This window comes from Drosophila gunungcola, assembly GCF_025200985.1.
Source record: "Drosophila gunungcola strain Sukarami chromosome 3L unlocalized genomic scaffold, Dgunungcola_SK_2 000002F, whole genome shotgun sequence".
Classification (NCBI taxonomy): domain Eukaryota; kingdom Metazoa; phylum Arthropoda; class Insecta; order Diptera; family Drosophilidae; genus Drosophila; species Drosophila gunungcola.
The window spans coordinates 4,167,807-4,184,151 of NW_026453178.1; the positions used below are offsets into that span (position 1 = coordinate 4,167,807).

At 48.5% G+C, this 16,345-nt stretch overlaps 3 protein-coding genes across 4 annotated transcripts; 2 read left to right on the forward strand and 1 right to left on the reverse strand.

Annotated features, from left to right (window-relative positions):
• The first annotated feature begins 19 nt into the window (after positions 1 to 19).
• LOC128257153 (helicase domino) lies at positions 20 to 10,157 on the forward strand. 2 transcript variants are annotated; one of them, XM_052988019.1, is made up of 9 exons: positions 20 to 656; positions 724 to 1,659; positions 2,451 to 4,008; positions 4,350 to 4,972; positions 5,036 to 5,285; positions 5,442 to 6,071; positions 6,584 to 7,600; positions 8,082 to 8,381; positions 8,440 to 10,157. In XM_052988019.1, exons 1-9 carry the CDS (start codon positions 621 to 623, stop codon positions 8,844 to 8,846), a joined length of 5,757 nt encoding a protein of 1,918 aa, XP_052843979.1. In that variant the 5' UTR covers positions 20 to 620; the 3' UTR covers positions 8,847 to 10,157. The 2 variants fall into 2 exon arrangements, with proteins under 2 accessions (XP_052843979.1, XP_052843980.1); XM_052988020.1 differs by lacking the exon at positions 8,440 to 10,157 and having other exon boundaries at positions 7,940 to 8,166.
• Positions 10,158 to 11,054: 897 nt separating this feature from the next.
• On the reverse strand, positions 11,055 to 12,548 carry LOC128257656 (vacuolar protein-sorting-associated protein 36). The gene is made up of 3 exons (XM_052988751.1): positions 12,348 to 12,548; positions 11,558 to 12,283; positions 11,055 to 11,501 (listed from the first exon to the last, which is right to left on the reverse strand). The coding sequence occupies exons 1-3, from the start codon at positions 12,441 to 12,443 to the stop codon at positions 11,124 to 11,126; spliced, it is 1,200 nt and encodes a 399-aa protein (XP_052844711.1). The 5' UTR covers positions 12,444 to 12,548; the 3' UTR covers positions 11,055 to 11,123.
• Positions 12,549 to 13,303: 755 nt separating this feature from the next.
• Positions 13,304 to 16,218, forward strand: LOC128257694 (liprin-beta-2). Its single transcript, XM_052988814.1, has 3 exons — positions 13,304 to 13,752; positions 13,825 to 14,765; positions 14,828 to 16,218. Exons 1-3 carry the CDS (start codon positions 13,552 to 13,554, stop codon positions 15,723 to 15,725), a joined length of 2,040 nt encoding a protein of 679 aa, XP_052844774.1. The 5' UTR covers positions 13,304 to 13,551; the 3' UTR covers positions 15,726 to 16,218.
• The last annotated feature ends 127 nt before the right edge of the window (positions 16,219 to 16,345 follow it).

Genomic DNA, 16,345 nt, shown 5'->3' on the forward strand with positions numbered 1-16,345 from the left:
CACAGCGAACGATAACGATTGTTGGCATTCGCACGGCACGAATCGTACAGTACATTTACATTGCAAAAAAGCATAAAACAAAGTTTTAAAACAATTAAAAGCGAGCAATCCTCGGCGTATTATTAAAGAAGCAGCCCAGCGTTCGCCCCGTAATCGCAGCAGAACGAGCAGCCCTGCGTTTTAACGGAATAGCAGCGCCAAAAAAGAGGGTCGACGGCAGAGGGGCGCAGAGAGAAAATGTCACGCAAAGCAGCAGCAGTGGAAGTGGAAAAAGAGTGAAGAAACGAGCAGAATTTCCGTTCGATCCTCGCAGTGCGCGGGAGCAGTGCGTCCACGTCCAGCCGGGGCAAGGATACCCTCGTCCCGATCCCGATGCGGCACGGCCGAGTGAGTGTGGCGAAAGTAACCGATGGGCAGCAGCCAAGAGCAGCGAAAGTAGGAGACGACGACAACAACAACGGAGCCCTGCGTCTGCAGTCCTGAAAAAAAAAAACGCACGGGCACACAATAACAAATGCCGCCGATCCTGGCCAGGATTGCTGACAAACTGACGCTTGGATGTCGTCGGTAATTGGGTGCGCCATCCTCCGTCGGGAATCCCCTAGCAATCCGCTGGCACCATGCAAAGCCTGGACTCCTCATGCCAAGAAGCCGACGTAAGATCTCTGTTTTCCATGGGATTTAACTGATTAACCTTTTTGCGTTTTAATCTCCCGCCTCTAGTTTATCATAAATGACACGCTCAAGAAGTTAAAGGGCTCCAGCACCGCGGACCATGTCCAGGGACTAGCGGTCCTCGCCCACGGATCGGGCGTCCACCAGACGCAATTTGTCCAGTACCAGGCCGCGTCCTCGCCGCAACTGCAGCCCCAGCAGACGTACCACCAGCAGCTGCATCCTGTCCTCCAACAGCAGCAGCAGCAGCAGTTCGCCTCGTCGAGCAGCAAGTCGTATTTGGAGACCAGCCTGCTGCAGGCCATACCCCAGATTCCTGCCCAGCCGCCCATCTGCATCTTCGATGACGACGAGTCCCCCACCGAGGGCACTGGCGGCTCGCTGGGCGGCCTGCTCACGGAGCCCACCTCGGCCACGCCCAGTGGCCTGCCCACGGCCATCGCTCCGTCGCCCTCCTCGTGCTCATCCTCCACCACGACGCTGTCGAACTTCAACTCCATCACGTCGCCCTCGCCGGTGGTGCCCGATCTGCTGCTCTCCACTCCGCCGGGCGTCAACTCCAGTCTAAGCAATAGCTCGACGGGAGCGGCCAGTGTGTCGTCCAGCAAGAAGTCCGAGAAGCGGCCACCATCCGCCAACTCAACGGCCAGTGGCGGCGGCGGCAGCGGCGGTGGTGGCCACCACCTGCACCATCATCACCTCCACCAGACGCACAATCACCATGTCCTGGCCTCGCCCACGTCGTCGCCCAACAAGCGCCAGAAGTCGAACAACAACAACAGCAGTAGCAAGGAGTGCAGCTCCTCTAGTCGCAGCTCAGCTTTACCCGCCTCCAACAACAGCAACAGCAAGCCGCCCTCCTCCTCCTCGTCCTCCTCCGTCTGCCAGTCGGGCACCAGCAAGTTCTTCAATCTGCACGAGAAAATCAAGGATCTGTATCTACAACTGCTGAGCAACGACCTCAACTACTTTGCCGAGACAGGGGTAAGTGGAAAATTCGAAATTATCCCCAGAAAATTCCGATTTAAGTTATTGTTTAAGTTATCTGAGTGGTAGGACGCAACGAGTCCTCTTAAAATGCTCTGTCTTTAAGTTGATCCAAGATACTTCAGCCATCTTGGCTTCTTTGTATATTAATTATTAACGATCTTCCTTAATGCTAAAGAAATGCCTATGTAACAGAGACTTCATTCAATTCATTAGACCTGTCAGTTCTGAAGTATTGTTTACCAGTTTAGAGTCACCAATATGGTAAACATATAACCAAAAAGAGTCTGTGAAAAATAACTTTTTAGTATTTGCTTTTTGGGCCCGTAACTGGGATGAAAACCTAATATTACCATCCTACTTTAGTAGACTTATTCTTATTATTGAACAATCCTTGGAACTACATTTGTTTGAAAACTTAATCACGGGGATGTGGAGAATACAGATTTACTGGGTGGCCTATACTTCTCATTGTCTAACATAAAGACTAGGAACAATAAAATTCTCTTTTGTTTAAATCACTGTAGATCAAGCTATGATATGCAAGAGCCTTTTAGAGTATTATGCAATTACTATTATAAACTCTTTCATATTATTTATACTACTGAAATAAGTACTAGTATTTGGTTTCGTATGAATTTTGAATTAGTCTGTCCGCCCTATAATTCTCCCTTTACTTTCACACTACTTTAAAGTATTGGTATTTTAAGGGCCATTTGTTTGAACTGATCATAAAATAACTGATCTTTAAAATAAGCCATCAGACTTACAATTATAATGTATTTCAGCTAAAGCAACGCACCCGCTCCTTCACGCTGGAGCGGCTGGTGGAGCGAGAGAAGCTCAACACGATTGTGGTCAACCTGTATCCCGGCAACAAGGGATACTCGCTGGCCCTGCACTATGACGAGCACCTGCTGCTGAACCCGCAAACGAACGAATGGTCCGCCACCGACAAAGACGATGCCACAGGCGAGGCTGCGGGATTGGGAGCAGGACCTGGGAATCATCGGAACCGCCCCAAACCCACAATGGACGAGAGCCACTCGGCCAAGACGGAGACGGGACAGGCCAAACACGACTTTGGGCTGGTGGAGGTGCTCCGGTGGCCCTACGAAAACGATCTGCTGCTGCAGTGCATCGATCGGGAGATGCTGCCGGAGTTTCTGATGGATCTGCTCGGAGCCGAGACGGTCAGTTTGTCGGACGGAGAGGGAACACGGGTGTACGCCAAGCCGAGCGTCTTCTACGCGGGCTGCGTGATCGCCCAGATCCGCGACTTCCGCCAGACATTTGCCACCTCAACGAATATCTGTGATATGAAGCACATCCTGCTCAGGCCCACGAACGCCACCCTTTTCGCGGAAGTGCAGCAAATGGGCGGCCAGCTGCCGGCCGAGGACAAGCTCGCCCTGGAGAGCCAGCTGGTGTTGGCCACGGCGGAGCCGCTGTGCCTGGAGCCGGATCCCAGCATAGGGAGGCAGGCCATCAATGCCCAGCACCAGCGCCAGCTCTTCAACTCCCACGAGCTGCGGCGCCAGATGAAGAAGTTCACCCAGACGGCCATCAATCGCAAGCGCAAGCTGGACCAGTTCACCCACCATCATGGCCTGGAATTGTGCGATTATTTGGCCCGCCTGCGCCAGCGACCGCGGACGGGGAGCAGCAGTGGCGGCGGCAACGCCACACCGGCCACGGCGCCCACCAACAATCCGCTGGTGGGGGCCATGCTCTCGTCGTTCACCTCCAAGGTGCCGCGGCGACCGCACGAGGTCATCCGGCCCATTCGTCCGCCCACCCTGGAGTATCCCGCCAACCTGAAGGTGCCCGAGCACGTGATCGGGGTGGAGAAGTATGCCAAGGCCTTCGAGCCTCTCAACGAGTTCAGCGAGGCCTGCAAGGAGGGCTGCCAGCCCAACTGCCGGCACAACTTCCAGCCGCAGCTCATCGAGGAGTACGTGCTGGAGACGGAGCGCGAGGCGAGCGAAGGTCGGCGGGCGCTGTACCACATCAAGCTGTCCATCTTCCAGCGCCCCTCCGACGCAGAGTACCTTGGCGAGCTGTACGTGGACCGCGATTACCGCGAGGGCGAGCGCAACGGCGAGTCGTGCCGCTTTGCGCTGGGCACTCGGGTGCATGCCAATCGATACATTCAGCAGTTCCGCGAGATCTTCACCGAGGAGGGGCGTAAGGCGGTCAAAATCACGCATTTGATACCCGGGCATGTGCCGATCGTCACCCACACGGGATTGACGAACGAGCAGCGGATTCTGTTGCAGCAACAGCAGCAGCAGCAACAACAGCAGCAGCGGCAGGAGAGACAACAGCAAACGCAGCAGATTATTGGTGAGTATTTTGTAAGGCGCATTTTGTAATGAGAAATCGAGAAATAATTTTGTGGTTAAAAAAGAAGTATCATTTAGCAAAGCAAAATAGAAATGCAAATATAAAAAAAGGTTGGCCTAAGTAATTCCAAACCTAAGTTACATACATCGGTTCATTTCAAATTTGGTAAAATTTTTAATTTATTTAAAGCATCATTAAATAGTCAATCTGATGGCCGCGTTGAAATCTCTTTGAAAATCTTCTGCAAAAACTGCTCGCTCATAGTTCAATTTAATTTTATTAAGTTTAATTCAAAGGCTGCTTATTTTATAAACCTACATTTTTCTCTTCTAATCTTGCAGGAATGGGTCAACAGCAACAGTCTACTCTCGAGACCCAGTTGCAACAGCAGCAGCAACAGCAGCAGCCAAATCCGAATCAAAAGTTGCCACAACAACCGCAGCAACAGCAACAGCAGCCACAACAACAAGCGCAACAGCAGCTATCCGCTACAGTGCATCATGTTGCGCTGCCGCGACAACAAATAACTCAAAAGACTCTCAATTTGGCCGGAAGTAATGTTATTAATGTACAGCAAAACTTTCGCCAGCAACCGGCGCAGCAACAGCAGCAGCAGCAAACCTACACAATCGAGGCACCGCCGCAGCAAGTCGCAACGCAGATTGTCCCGCAACAACAGCAACAGCAGCAGCAGCAAACACAACAACACATTCATCTTCAGCAGTTGGCCACCGGCAGCAATTCCTCCACAACAACTCATCAAGTTAGCCTGAGCAATGGTTCCCTGGTCCTTGTGCAACAGCAGCAGCCGCAGCAGCAGTCGCAACAACTGGCCCAGGCCCTGCAACACTCGGGCATAACCATTCAGCCCGCCACCATTCAGCAGCAGCAGGTGAAGGGCACATCGGTGGTGGGGGCCAATTCGGCGTTGCGTGCTCAGCTGAACTCTAATGTGCCAATTCTGGTACGTTAAACATAATCAATTTTGTTTTCAAAGTTTGTGATTAAATTGTGCTCTAACCCACAGCAAACGCAACTGAAAGTTCAGCAGCAACAAATAATGCAGAAGCAACATCAACAGCAACAACAGCAAACTGCCACTAGTAACAACAACAACAATAATAACAATATGAACAACAATACGGCCATACATCCGAATCCCGCAATAAACGCCATAGTCAACAGCATTATGAACTCTGCCAACCAGTACCAACAGCAGCAGCAGCAGCAACAGCAACAGCAGCAGCAACAGCAGCATCAACAACATCAACAACAAAGTAAGTTCAGGTCACATTTTGAAAGTGTCATAGCGCCCGTAGAAGGTTTATGTTAAATTATGTCACACTAAACTTTATTAAGTTCTTATTTTATGACATAAACCCACATTCTTGACTTGAAGATCGTCTAATTAATGGTTACATATTTTCCTACAGCTGGGAACACGCCAAGTAACAACAATGTTGCAGTGCCCGGCGGCAGCAACAACAACAATGGGGGCAACACCAACGCCACAACACTCAAAAACTCCAGCAACGCATCAATTCTAAACCTGCTCAACAGTGCTCCCGCTGCCATGACCAGCACACCAGTGGCCAGCGGAACGTTTACCACCTCGACTGGTCAGCAACAACCACAGACGCTGACGCTAGTGCAGCACCAGCAACAGTCCACCCCGGCCACTGCGGATGCGGCCACAGCTACCTATGTGCAGACCACCCGTGGCACGCCCACGCTGGTGAGTACCCAGCGGAAGCAGCAGTCCAGTGAGGTGCTGCAAAACTTGCTAAACGCCAATCGCAAGATCGGCGGTGGAGGTACCACCACGACAACGTTTCGAACAAACTCCGCGGGCAATTTGATAGCCGTGAACCTCAACCAAGCGGGCCAGGCGCACCACCAACAGGTGGGAGACGGTAGCCAAACGGTGAGGGTGTCCATGTCGGCACTCGCCTCGCAGTTGGCCTCGCCGCCGGCGGTGATGACGAACCCCACCACCAGTTACACAGTGATCTCGTCGGGCAACAGTGCTGCGGCTGCAGCAGCCTGGATCCAGAGTCCAACGGGTGAGTTTTCTTTACAAGAATTTCACTAATGTTGAAATTGATAATTATTTGCAATGTTTTGGTTTTTGAATTGGTTATACTTTGTTGTGAATTAGTTATAAGATGTGTATTACATCCTGTGTTTGTGAGTGTTGCTTATAAGAATAGGATTTGATTGTTAAACAATAATGTAATATTGTTTTACGATACTGTAAATAAATTTCATAATTTCCTATTTCTTATTTGTAAAAAAATTTTAGATCAACTTACTAATGTTTTACTGGCTTCTGATTATTAGGCAAATCGATCTTATATAAAGTGTTATTGTATATTAAAATCATAATTTTAGAACGCTTGAAGGACTAGCCTCCCTTAAATTATAACGCATAAAAATGTAACTTGTTAAAGCTTATTAAAATACCTAACCAATTTCACAATTATTTTATTATTATTTATTTAATACATTTTTATTTTATAACAGCTTACTTTAAAAATCGAATTATATTAATCATTTGCTATTGTTTTTCTTGCAGGACTGAGTCAGCAAAAGCAACAACAAGTGCAGCAGCGCATTCTGAGCTCGCTGAGGAGGGACAGCACCACGGCACCGCCGAACGCGATTGTGGTGGGCATGGCGGCTCCATCTCCCGGCAGTGATTCGAACGCCTCGAATGCCAGTGGCTTTGCGGTGCCCAACAATCTGGCGTCCACCTCGAGTGGCGGCGGCGGCGGTGGAGGAGCCCTTTCCGCCCTGCTGACCAACGCGGCCACGCCCTCGCCATCGGGCTCGGACCATTCGCAGTCGTCGCAGACGCACCAGAACCAAGCTCTGCTGGAGCGCCTCAGCAATGTGACCTCCAACGTGTCCGCCGTTTCCATGCCGCACATGTCGCCGCAGCAGCCGCCGCCAACGCAGCAGTTCATTACCAAAACCATCGTTCACTCGCCCGCCACCTCCTCGATACACTCGCCCATGTCTAGTCCGCATCCGCAGCCGTCTGCCTCGCCCCAGCAGCAACAGCAGCAACAGCAGCAGCAGCAGCAACAACAGACCACCGCCACCCTCAATCTGCAGGGCATCAATCTGTCGCAGCTGCAGGGCGCCATGGCCAACTTTGCCGGCCTGCAGAATGTGCAGGTGCAGATACCCGGATTCACGCAGCCCATTTCGCTGCAGTTCTCCGGCAACAGTTTGCAGCAGCAGCAGGCGGGGAATGCGGCGACGGGAGCGGGCACGGCACAGGGCCAGCAGCGGAGTGTGCTGGTCTCGGTGCCGGTCTCCAGCCAGCAACAGCAACTGCCACACACCATAACGCTGCAGACGCAGTCGGGGCCGCATCACCATCAACAGCAGCATCAGCAGGCACAGCAGCAACATGCTCCGCCAACGGGCACCATTGTGAGCCTGCCCCCGACGGGAGCCGGCAACCAGACGGTGGTCATCACGAACAACGCCGGCGGAGGAGTCTCGGCGGGTGGCAGCAGTGGTGGCAATGCGGGAGGAGGTGGTGGAGCAGGCGCCACCACGACCATGCTGACCCTACCCATTGGTGAGTTGATGAAAAACGCGAATCTAGTGCAGTGGCCGCCACTCAAACGTTTCGGCCTCGCCGAAGAGATTTATGTGACTCTGGATCTGGCTTTTTTATGCGATATTTATTTATATTACTCGGTCCACATTTAATTTAATACGTAACTCTTTTCTTTTGATTGAACATGCTTAATTTTGTTCTCTTCTGTTTTCTGTTTCGTTTCTCGTTTACAACATATCATACAACAACACAAACCCCGTTAACAACTCGTTTCGATCCCTCATACAACTAAACTAATCCAATCCAATCCGATTTACATATGTGTCTTTTGTGTGTCCTAACCCGAAATGCCATCAGTGTGAGATTAGAGAGTCCATTATGTATAACCATGGCCGTACTGCCTGACCTCTGACCTCTTCGACATTTCTCATTGCAACCTAAAACAACAACCAAAAAAATCTCCCCGCACACCCACGTTCTGCTCTCTCTCTGCTTACAGCTCAAATAGTCGGTGCCGGTGTACAGAAACTAAATCCTCAAACAATACGTACCTCAAGTGTTGGTGGTGGTCTAGGTATCGCCCAGCAGACAGTCCAGCAGCAGCAACAGCAGACGCTCCAGGCGCAATCGGGCGGCGGCGGCGGCAGCACGGCGGCCATCCAGCTGTTGGGCACCATCCAGCCGCGCTCCCGCAACGTCCAGGTGGTGGGCACCAAGCAATTGGCCAGCCGGCAGCTCATCGCCACCCAGCGGCAAATAGGTGGCTCCACGCTCAAGATAGCCACCGCTCCTGTGAACGGTGAGTGGGAATGGGATTCGCTTTATTGGACCCTTCTATAACTCACACCCACTTTCAGCCGCAAATGTGGTGACCAGCAGCGCGAGCTTAAACTCTGCTCCCATTGTGATGTCTGGCCAGAAGCTGCAACTAAAAACGGTGAAGGCTCCCGTGCAGCAGCAGCAGCAGCAACAGCAGCTGCAGCAACAACACCGAATACTCAACCAGCAGAGCACCGCCACGGTCTCGTCGCAGACACTGCCCAGTCCAAGCCAAGTGCAGGTTCAAGTGCCGCAGCAGCAGCAACAGCTGCAACACATTCAGATCGCCGGTCGGGCCACCACCGCCTCGGGGGCCATCAGTCAACGGACACTGACGGCCCTGGCGGCGGCCAAGCAGCAGCAACAGCAGCAGCAGCAACAACAGCAGCAGCAACAACAGGCTGCGGTCAATCGAAGGCGCTCCACCACCGATGCAACCAAGTAGAGCATTATGTGGATGTGCTGGCAACCAGAGGACTGAGAGATGAAGCATTAGAGCGAACAATTAACAGGCTACGCGTTGTGTATTGCTTGATATTATAGTTTATGGTTACCTCCTAACTATCATTACTATCGTACATTGTATACCCATATAACTATATATGTTTTGGTGTGTAATCGTAAGTGTGAATTGCATGGGCAACGGCAGCTCATAGTTGTGCAACCTAGTTAGGAGCTGGAGCCTGGACACGCTTGTGTTAATTGTGTCACCCCGCCCCCCGTTGGCAGAAACGAATTAGGTGTAGAGGTCTTAATAATATTTATCTAGTTGTATATACGCATATATATATATTACACATATATATATATGGAAATTGTTTCAATATGTCCTGCGCCCGATCGCCATTTAAACTACACAAGAGAACACCTATCAGTTTGGCTCCCAACTCCAATTCGTTATGTCCTAAGACTAGCTCTTTAAGCGTGCTAATTTTAAGCTGTAAATCAGGGGAGTTGCCGAAAACAAAAGGAAAGCAATAATATGAGGAGGAAAAATCAAGAGAACACGTAAATTAATTGTAAAGAAATTCTAATTATTACGATTACGGTTACGATTACGTTTAGCTACGAGAGCATGTGAACCGAAGTAGGGGTTCGTTTTAGCAATTACAAATATTCATATTGTACTATTAAAATTATTATTGCTAATTATTTAATCGATTGCTTAGCTTAAGTTCACAAAAGAAGAGAAAACACACATTTTAGTTTGTAATGTACAATTCGTAGCCTCAACCAATTTAGTACTTCCAATTGCAGAATTATTAAAAACGAAAAGCAAAACAAAATACACAAGAAGTCAACACTTATTTAAACAATTTATTTGTAATAGCGCAATGTACAATGAAACTAGAGGCAGGAGCAGCTGAAAGAATGTGTGTGAAGGAAGTTGCAAGTGCGAGTGCGAGTGCGAGTCGAGTAATGTGTAAAAAGTAACGCTTTGACTAAACAAATTTGTTTCTCAACTAAGCCAGTTTTTTGTAGATGGAAATTATTTATTTAAGTAACGATTTTATTTATGTTACTACTCTGCTGTAATTGTTTAGCATTGTTTGATTCAGCTGTACAACACTAAAACCTAAACCTCTTCATAAAGCTGCAAGAAAACAAAACACAAATTAACCTCACCTTAACACCATTACAACCCGTATTCCCTGCCGTACCCAACACACTCAAGCATAAATTACTCAATGTTAATATTAAATAATAAATGTGATTTAAGAAGAATAAACGAAAAAGAAACATGGTACTACGTAAACCGAATGAATGATTGAAAGAAAGCGATAGCGAAAGCGAAAGCATTACGAAGTGGGCAAATGTTACTCGAGCAAAGCGACGTCGCTAAGAACTGGCCAAAAACCAACCTGAGTACGAAAGTTAAATACATGATAACGATATACGTGTGGTCTGATCAAATGGTTATTGAAACGTAATTCAAAGATTTATTAATGTAATGCGGAGCAATCTAAGCAGCAGCATAAGATATTTATATATGTAAACACGAAAACCACTATTAATATAAATGTGTAATTTCAATTCAATAACTGCTTATCAAAATACCTGACTGTAGAAACTTTTCATTAAACTGATTACGAAGAAAACTCTTGAGAAATACTAAGCAAAAATGAAAAATTACGACAAAACCAAAATAAAATAATGAAGCGCCGACAAAGTCAAAGCAAATGCTCCGTTAATCAATAAAGTGTGAAATGAATTATAAAATCAAATCAGTCTTGTCATTTCCAAAGAGATACAACTAGGCAGCATCGAATTTAATCTATGTCGAAATGGAAATCCTTTCGTGTTTCATTAAGAGTTTAATAGGATTATGTATTTAAAAAACACAATTTAGAAAAATTCTTATAGAGATGACCAGGTTTTTTTATCAGAATCCTTTACCCTTTTTTTTGTTAAATAAGAAACCATAAAAATTTCAGGGAATATAAGGGGAATATTTTTTTTACGTAAAACAATTTCATTTTTTTTTTAATTAAATAAAAAGTGAAGGAAACAATTAATTTGGTAATTAATGGTAAAGGGTAAAATTAGTTAAATTACCTTTTAAGCAAGTACACCTTGCTATTTACTTTTTCGTTTGCGAAAATGTTAAGTTAACAAGAAAGAAAGGCACCATTAGACGATTCAAGTCAAGAGCTTGGCTTTAAATAAAATGTAGTAAATTGTTTATTAAGCATATCTAGTAACAAGCACATTCACAGTGTAATTAGTCCCGGTTTAGCAGTAGATTTGGGTAGAAACGGAGTCCCTCCACCGACTCGTCGCGGCACACCTTTCCCAGACGTTCAGCAACCAGTAATCGCTCCTTGGCCAGAAGCAGGGAGATTCCTAGTTGCTTGGCCAGTTCCTCCACAGCCAGAGATTCGGCAACCTGCACCTTTTCCAAAGTGTCAACGGCAATTAAGGCATCATCGTGGGACTCCAGCTGCAGCACCCGAGCGCCGCTGGGAAAGCTGCGCAGGCGGATGGGACCACTTAGCTGCTCGCAGGCGTGCAGCAGATCCTCGGGTGACAGCAGTTCCAGTCCACGGGCCCGGTTCACGCGGCAATAGACGTCGGCCAAGGACATCATGCCGCCTTGCTCCTAGGCGACGAGTAAATGGATGAGTACAACAGATCACCTGCTAACTAAACTCTTACCTCGATGGGATCTAGAAGCATCTCGCAGATCTGTCGAGCCAAGCTGCTAAAGTAAGCCGAATTGCTGGTGAAGTTGTCCCGGGTGACGGGATCGTCGATTCCCAGGCTCATGAGGTAGGATTTGAAGCGCACAGTCTCGTCGTCGGATATCTCGCCCTTCTGTTCGCGTATCTTGCTGCTAATCGTCTTGGACACTCCCACCATGTCCTTGGCCATGGCCATCAGTACACTGAGATCCTGAAAGGCCAAAGCTATGTTCTCGTCCGTGGCCTTGGCCTTCGCCTCCAGATGCCGCTCAATGCCACCGATTCCAGTTCGCTTTTGGATGCGAGCCAGTCTATCGTTGGCGGGCTCCGAGGTTGGGCTGTTCGCTCCGCTGCTGATGATGGTCTCGCTGGTCAGGAGGATCTCCCAGACGCGGGCATTCAGAGTCTCCCGCAGGGCACTGTGAAACTCCATGCTAAGGCCATTTTTCCCGGACAGTTTGATGTGCGTCGCGCGGCTGGTGTCCAGCGGACCGGGCCCTTTGTCCGGCGCCGGCGGACGGAGGTGCATAATGATGCGGGTTTTGCGGCCAAAGAAGTTGGAGGCAGTTGTCTCCTCGCTGAGCGATATCACATAGCTGAGTGGCAGGCAGAGGGTTATGGCGGCCCGGGCTATTTCCCCCGGACGACCCCAAAACAGTCGGTGAGTGGTCAGCACAATTTCGCCCTCTTCGAACTCCGTCTATTGGAAACATTGGAACTGCGGGTTAGGACTGGATTGTATTTCCGGGGATTCACAACCTTACCTTTTGGTCACCATCGTATATTTTCACCTTGTTGTCGCGACTGACGAAGGATTCGTTGGGACTCAGACGGGCCTCCACATAGGCAAAGCGATTCATTTCGTTTATTTGTTATTTTAATGCTATTTTATTTATGTTGTGACATTTGTTGGAGATGACCTAAACTGCGTGACTTCACTTGCTCATTCTTTTCTTAGAGATGGGTTAAAGCTTGTACAGTGGATATCGGCTATGGAATATATTAAAGTAGCGATAGTTCAAATTTATGGTAACACGTTGCAGTAAATTTATAATTTTTTTGTGTGAAGTAAATTTATATTTTAATTTTATTCAAGTTGCAACACCATAATAATTTATACAAAACATTTATTATGATTAATTTGTTTTAAGATTTTCCCAGAGCAAAAAGTTTACAGAGTAAATTTATATTTTATCAAGTTGCAACACCATATTAATTTATAAAATAAACAATTCGATAAAAGAAACATTTACTATGATCGATTTTGATTAAGATTTTCCCAGAGAAAATAATCTTACAAAGTAAAGCTTATATTTTATTCAAGTTGCAACACCATATTAATTTATAATTTAAACAATTCGAAAAAAAAACATTTAATATGATTTATTTTGATTAAGATTTTCCCAGAGAAAGTAAGTTTACAAAATAAGTGCAACTAATTTAATTGAAATTGTTCTGATTATTAAGCATGTTTTTTTTTTTTGGAATTACAGAATTCATTTCCTTACTCACATGTACGCTAGTTCAATTATTTTAAACAATCTAAATTTCTTAATATTTAATAACCGTAAATTAAACAATTTATAGCTCACTAACATTATTGTATTATTGTATTGACCATATATAATAATTAACAGGTTATTTTGTGTGCGATATTAATCGCTGTTTTTCCACCCCTAGAAAACTGTTGCTGCAATGAACTATCGTGTGGGCGCGGACTGTCGATATATCGCTGTCCCTGGTGTAGATGCAAGAAGAAGCATAACGGTGCAGCAGCAGCTCTATTTTCGTGATAGTTTTTCCCAATTAGTGCTAAAATTAATAACCATAGATGCCATTTTGCCACAAACAAGCATTTGCGAAATGACGTGCCTTGCCTGAGCTGCTTACATAACAATGCACTAGTCGCGCAATAGGGCCACACGAACATCGATCACCCGGGATTAGCGAGGCTTACACTTGGACTACATGGCGACTGTGGCGGAGGGCAGCAAAATGCTCGAGGCGGCGCTCCAGCAAATGGACGGCCTCATATCGAGCACGGCCACGCAGGCGGGATCGGTGTCGGTGTCGGGAGCAGGAGCCTCCTTGACCCTCAGTGAGCGCAACTTGATTTCGGCCACCAATGTTCTAACGACGGCCAAGACTTTGGCTCTGGCCCTGCAACAGGTGAGTCACTCTGAGCAAAAGATAAGGCCAAGAAAGAAACCGCAGGGCTTACACGCTTACCATGTATTTAAGGTCGGCCTGGCTGCCCCAGCCCCGGATCCCGTCACGGCGGCCATCATCAGCGACTGGCTGGAGACGCACATACCGCGCCAGGACTCAGACGAGCGGATGCGTCGCCTGCAGCGGGACAAGGAGGGCCTGGCCCTGCAGTACCAAATGCTGGCGGAGCGGGTGTCCGAACAGGCGGACAAGATCATTGAGCTGGAGGGCCTGATCACGGAGAAGAGCCAGCAGTTGTGCACGAAGGAGGAGCAGCTGCAGCGCCAGATGATATCGCGATCCGCCCTCGAAACGCAGAAGCTGGAGCTGATGAGTGCCTTAAGTGAACTGAAACTGCATCGCACTGCCTTGGAGCAGGCCAATGATGGAGCCGTCATATCGGCCAATATACCCTACGGCAGTTTGAGCAACATAAACCAGAAGCCCTTCATGGGTTCGCCCAAGACGCCGCCCTCGGCGCTGCGCCACCAGATCAAGCCGCAGTTCCACAGCCTGCCACGATCCCACGGCAAGCTGGCAAACCACAATAACAACCGTGCCTTGGACGTCAATGCCAACAGCAGTGGCAAGCAGCGGAACGTGGCCTTCGCCTCGAACGAACAAATCCTGATCGAAGACAGTCCTCATCAAGCGGATGATGTCATGACCTCCAGCTTCATGTCACAGTTCACGCCCTCGCCAAAGCTGCGAGAACGATCTGCCCGTGGCTTGCGGAATATTCTAGGCAAGCTAAGGCGCAGCAACAGCAGCAACTGCGAGCTGACCGCCTTGGAGCAGGCGGAGCCCGAGTTTCGGCGCGGCGGTTCCAGAGCCACCGCCGGCGGACGTATCGAGTGGAGTGCCCAGACGCCCTTGTTCGGCGAAAACGAGAAGCACTGGACCACGTGGGATGCACAGGAGGTGTGCAACTGGCTGGGCTACATGGGTCTGGGCTGCTATGAGGACAATTGCCGGTGAGTTAGTCATACGTGATCACAAACCATAAACATTTACAATATCAGCTTTCCGCCCCCAGAAAATGGCTGAGAGCCAATCCATCGGTGTCGATCTTCACCGCCTCGCCTGTGGACATTGAACGAGAGCTAAACCTAAAGCTGCCGCTTCACCGGAAGAAGATATTGTTGGCCATCGACGACGTCACTGGAAAGGAGTTCGACGACCTTACGTTAAAGGCTTCCATCCTGGATGTGGCCTGGGTTCTACGCTGGCTGGACGACATTGGTTTGCCCCAGTACAAGGATTACTTTATGCAGGCCAAGGTCGACGGGCGAATGCTGCACCGTCTCACGCTGGAGGACCTGTCCCAGCTGCATGTTAGCTCCTGTCTGCACATAGCCTCGTTACGAGCGGGAATCTTGTGCATGCGCCGCTTGTCCTGGAACGCAGAGGGTCTGATTCGGCGCTCCATCAAGGTGGCCAGCGAGGAGGAGCCCGCTGGCAGTCCGGACAGGGACAACGTGGAGCTGTGGACGGCGCACCGCATTATGGGCTGGCTGCAGACCATCGACCTGTCCGAGTACACGCCCAATCTGCGTGGCGCCGGCGTGCATGGGGCTTTGATGCTGTACGAGCCGCGCTTCAATGCGGATCTGCTGGCCGACCTGCTGTCGATACCGCCCAGCAAGAGTCTGCTACGCCGCCACCTGGCCATGCACTTCAAGGAGCTGGTGGGTCGTCCGGTGATCCTGAGCAAGCGCGACGCCGAATCGGCACCTGGCTATCAACCGCTGAACATTACCGACAAACTGAAGCCGGTCAAACGCAGCCAGTTCTCGCTGAAGCGTCGCAAGAGCTCGAAGTCGCAAAGCGACGTTGATTGGACGGAGTACGTGTGCCCCATGAATGCCAGGGTGCCGGAATCTTCGCTAACGGAGACGACCAAGGACCACGAGAGCTCAATGAGTTCCAACTAAGGACCAAGTCGGATGACGCACAAATCGATTGCATACGACAAAATGTTTTCTAGTTGTAAGCCCAACCCTGAACCTACCCGATACCCAAGTGGATGAACTGCCACCTGAACCAATTAAGCAACCAAATCCACAAGTCGAGCGACAATATTAGAGAGAATTTATCCGGGCATGCCCAATCTTCCAAACATCTTTCGATTGAATTCGAGGCGAAATTCTTTTGACAACCTAAGCATACCAGCAAACATTTTGGAAATCTTTATATTAACTGTAACTAACATTTAGGCTAATCTGGAACCGGGATGCATTGACATCTTTTGGATAAGCATGATAACGAGAAGTATTCGCAATGGCATTGAAACGACCTTGAGCGCGAGCATAACCCCCTTATAGACTTATCGCCCATTTTGGAGTTTATCTTTTGTACTAACACGTATTGTAAATGTATGGACGGATATTTTGTGAAATACAAACTACGATGCCTTTTACAACCAAATATTTTGTATAAAACTAAATGTAGGGTACTATAAAATTGTTCTGTAATTTGTGACTCATTGAAGAAGACATTTCCGACCCTTTAAAGTGTATATACTCTTGATCTGTCTGTTTTTATGCCATATGTA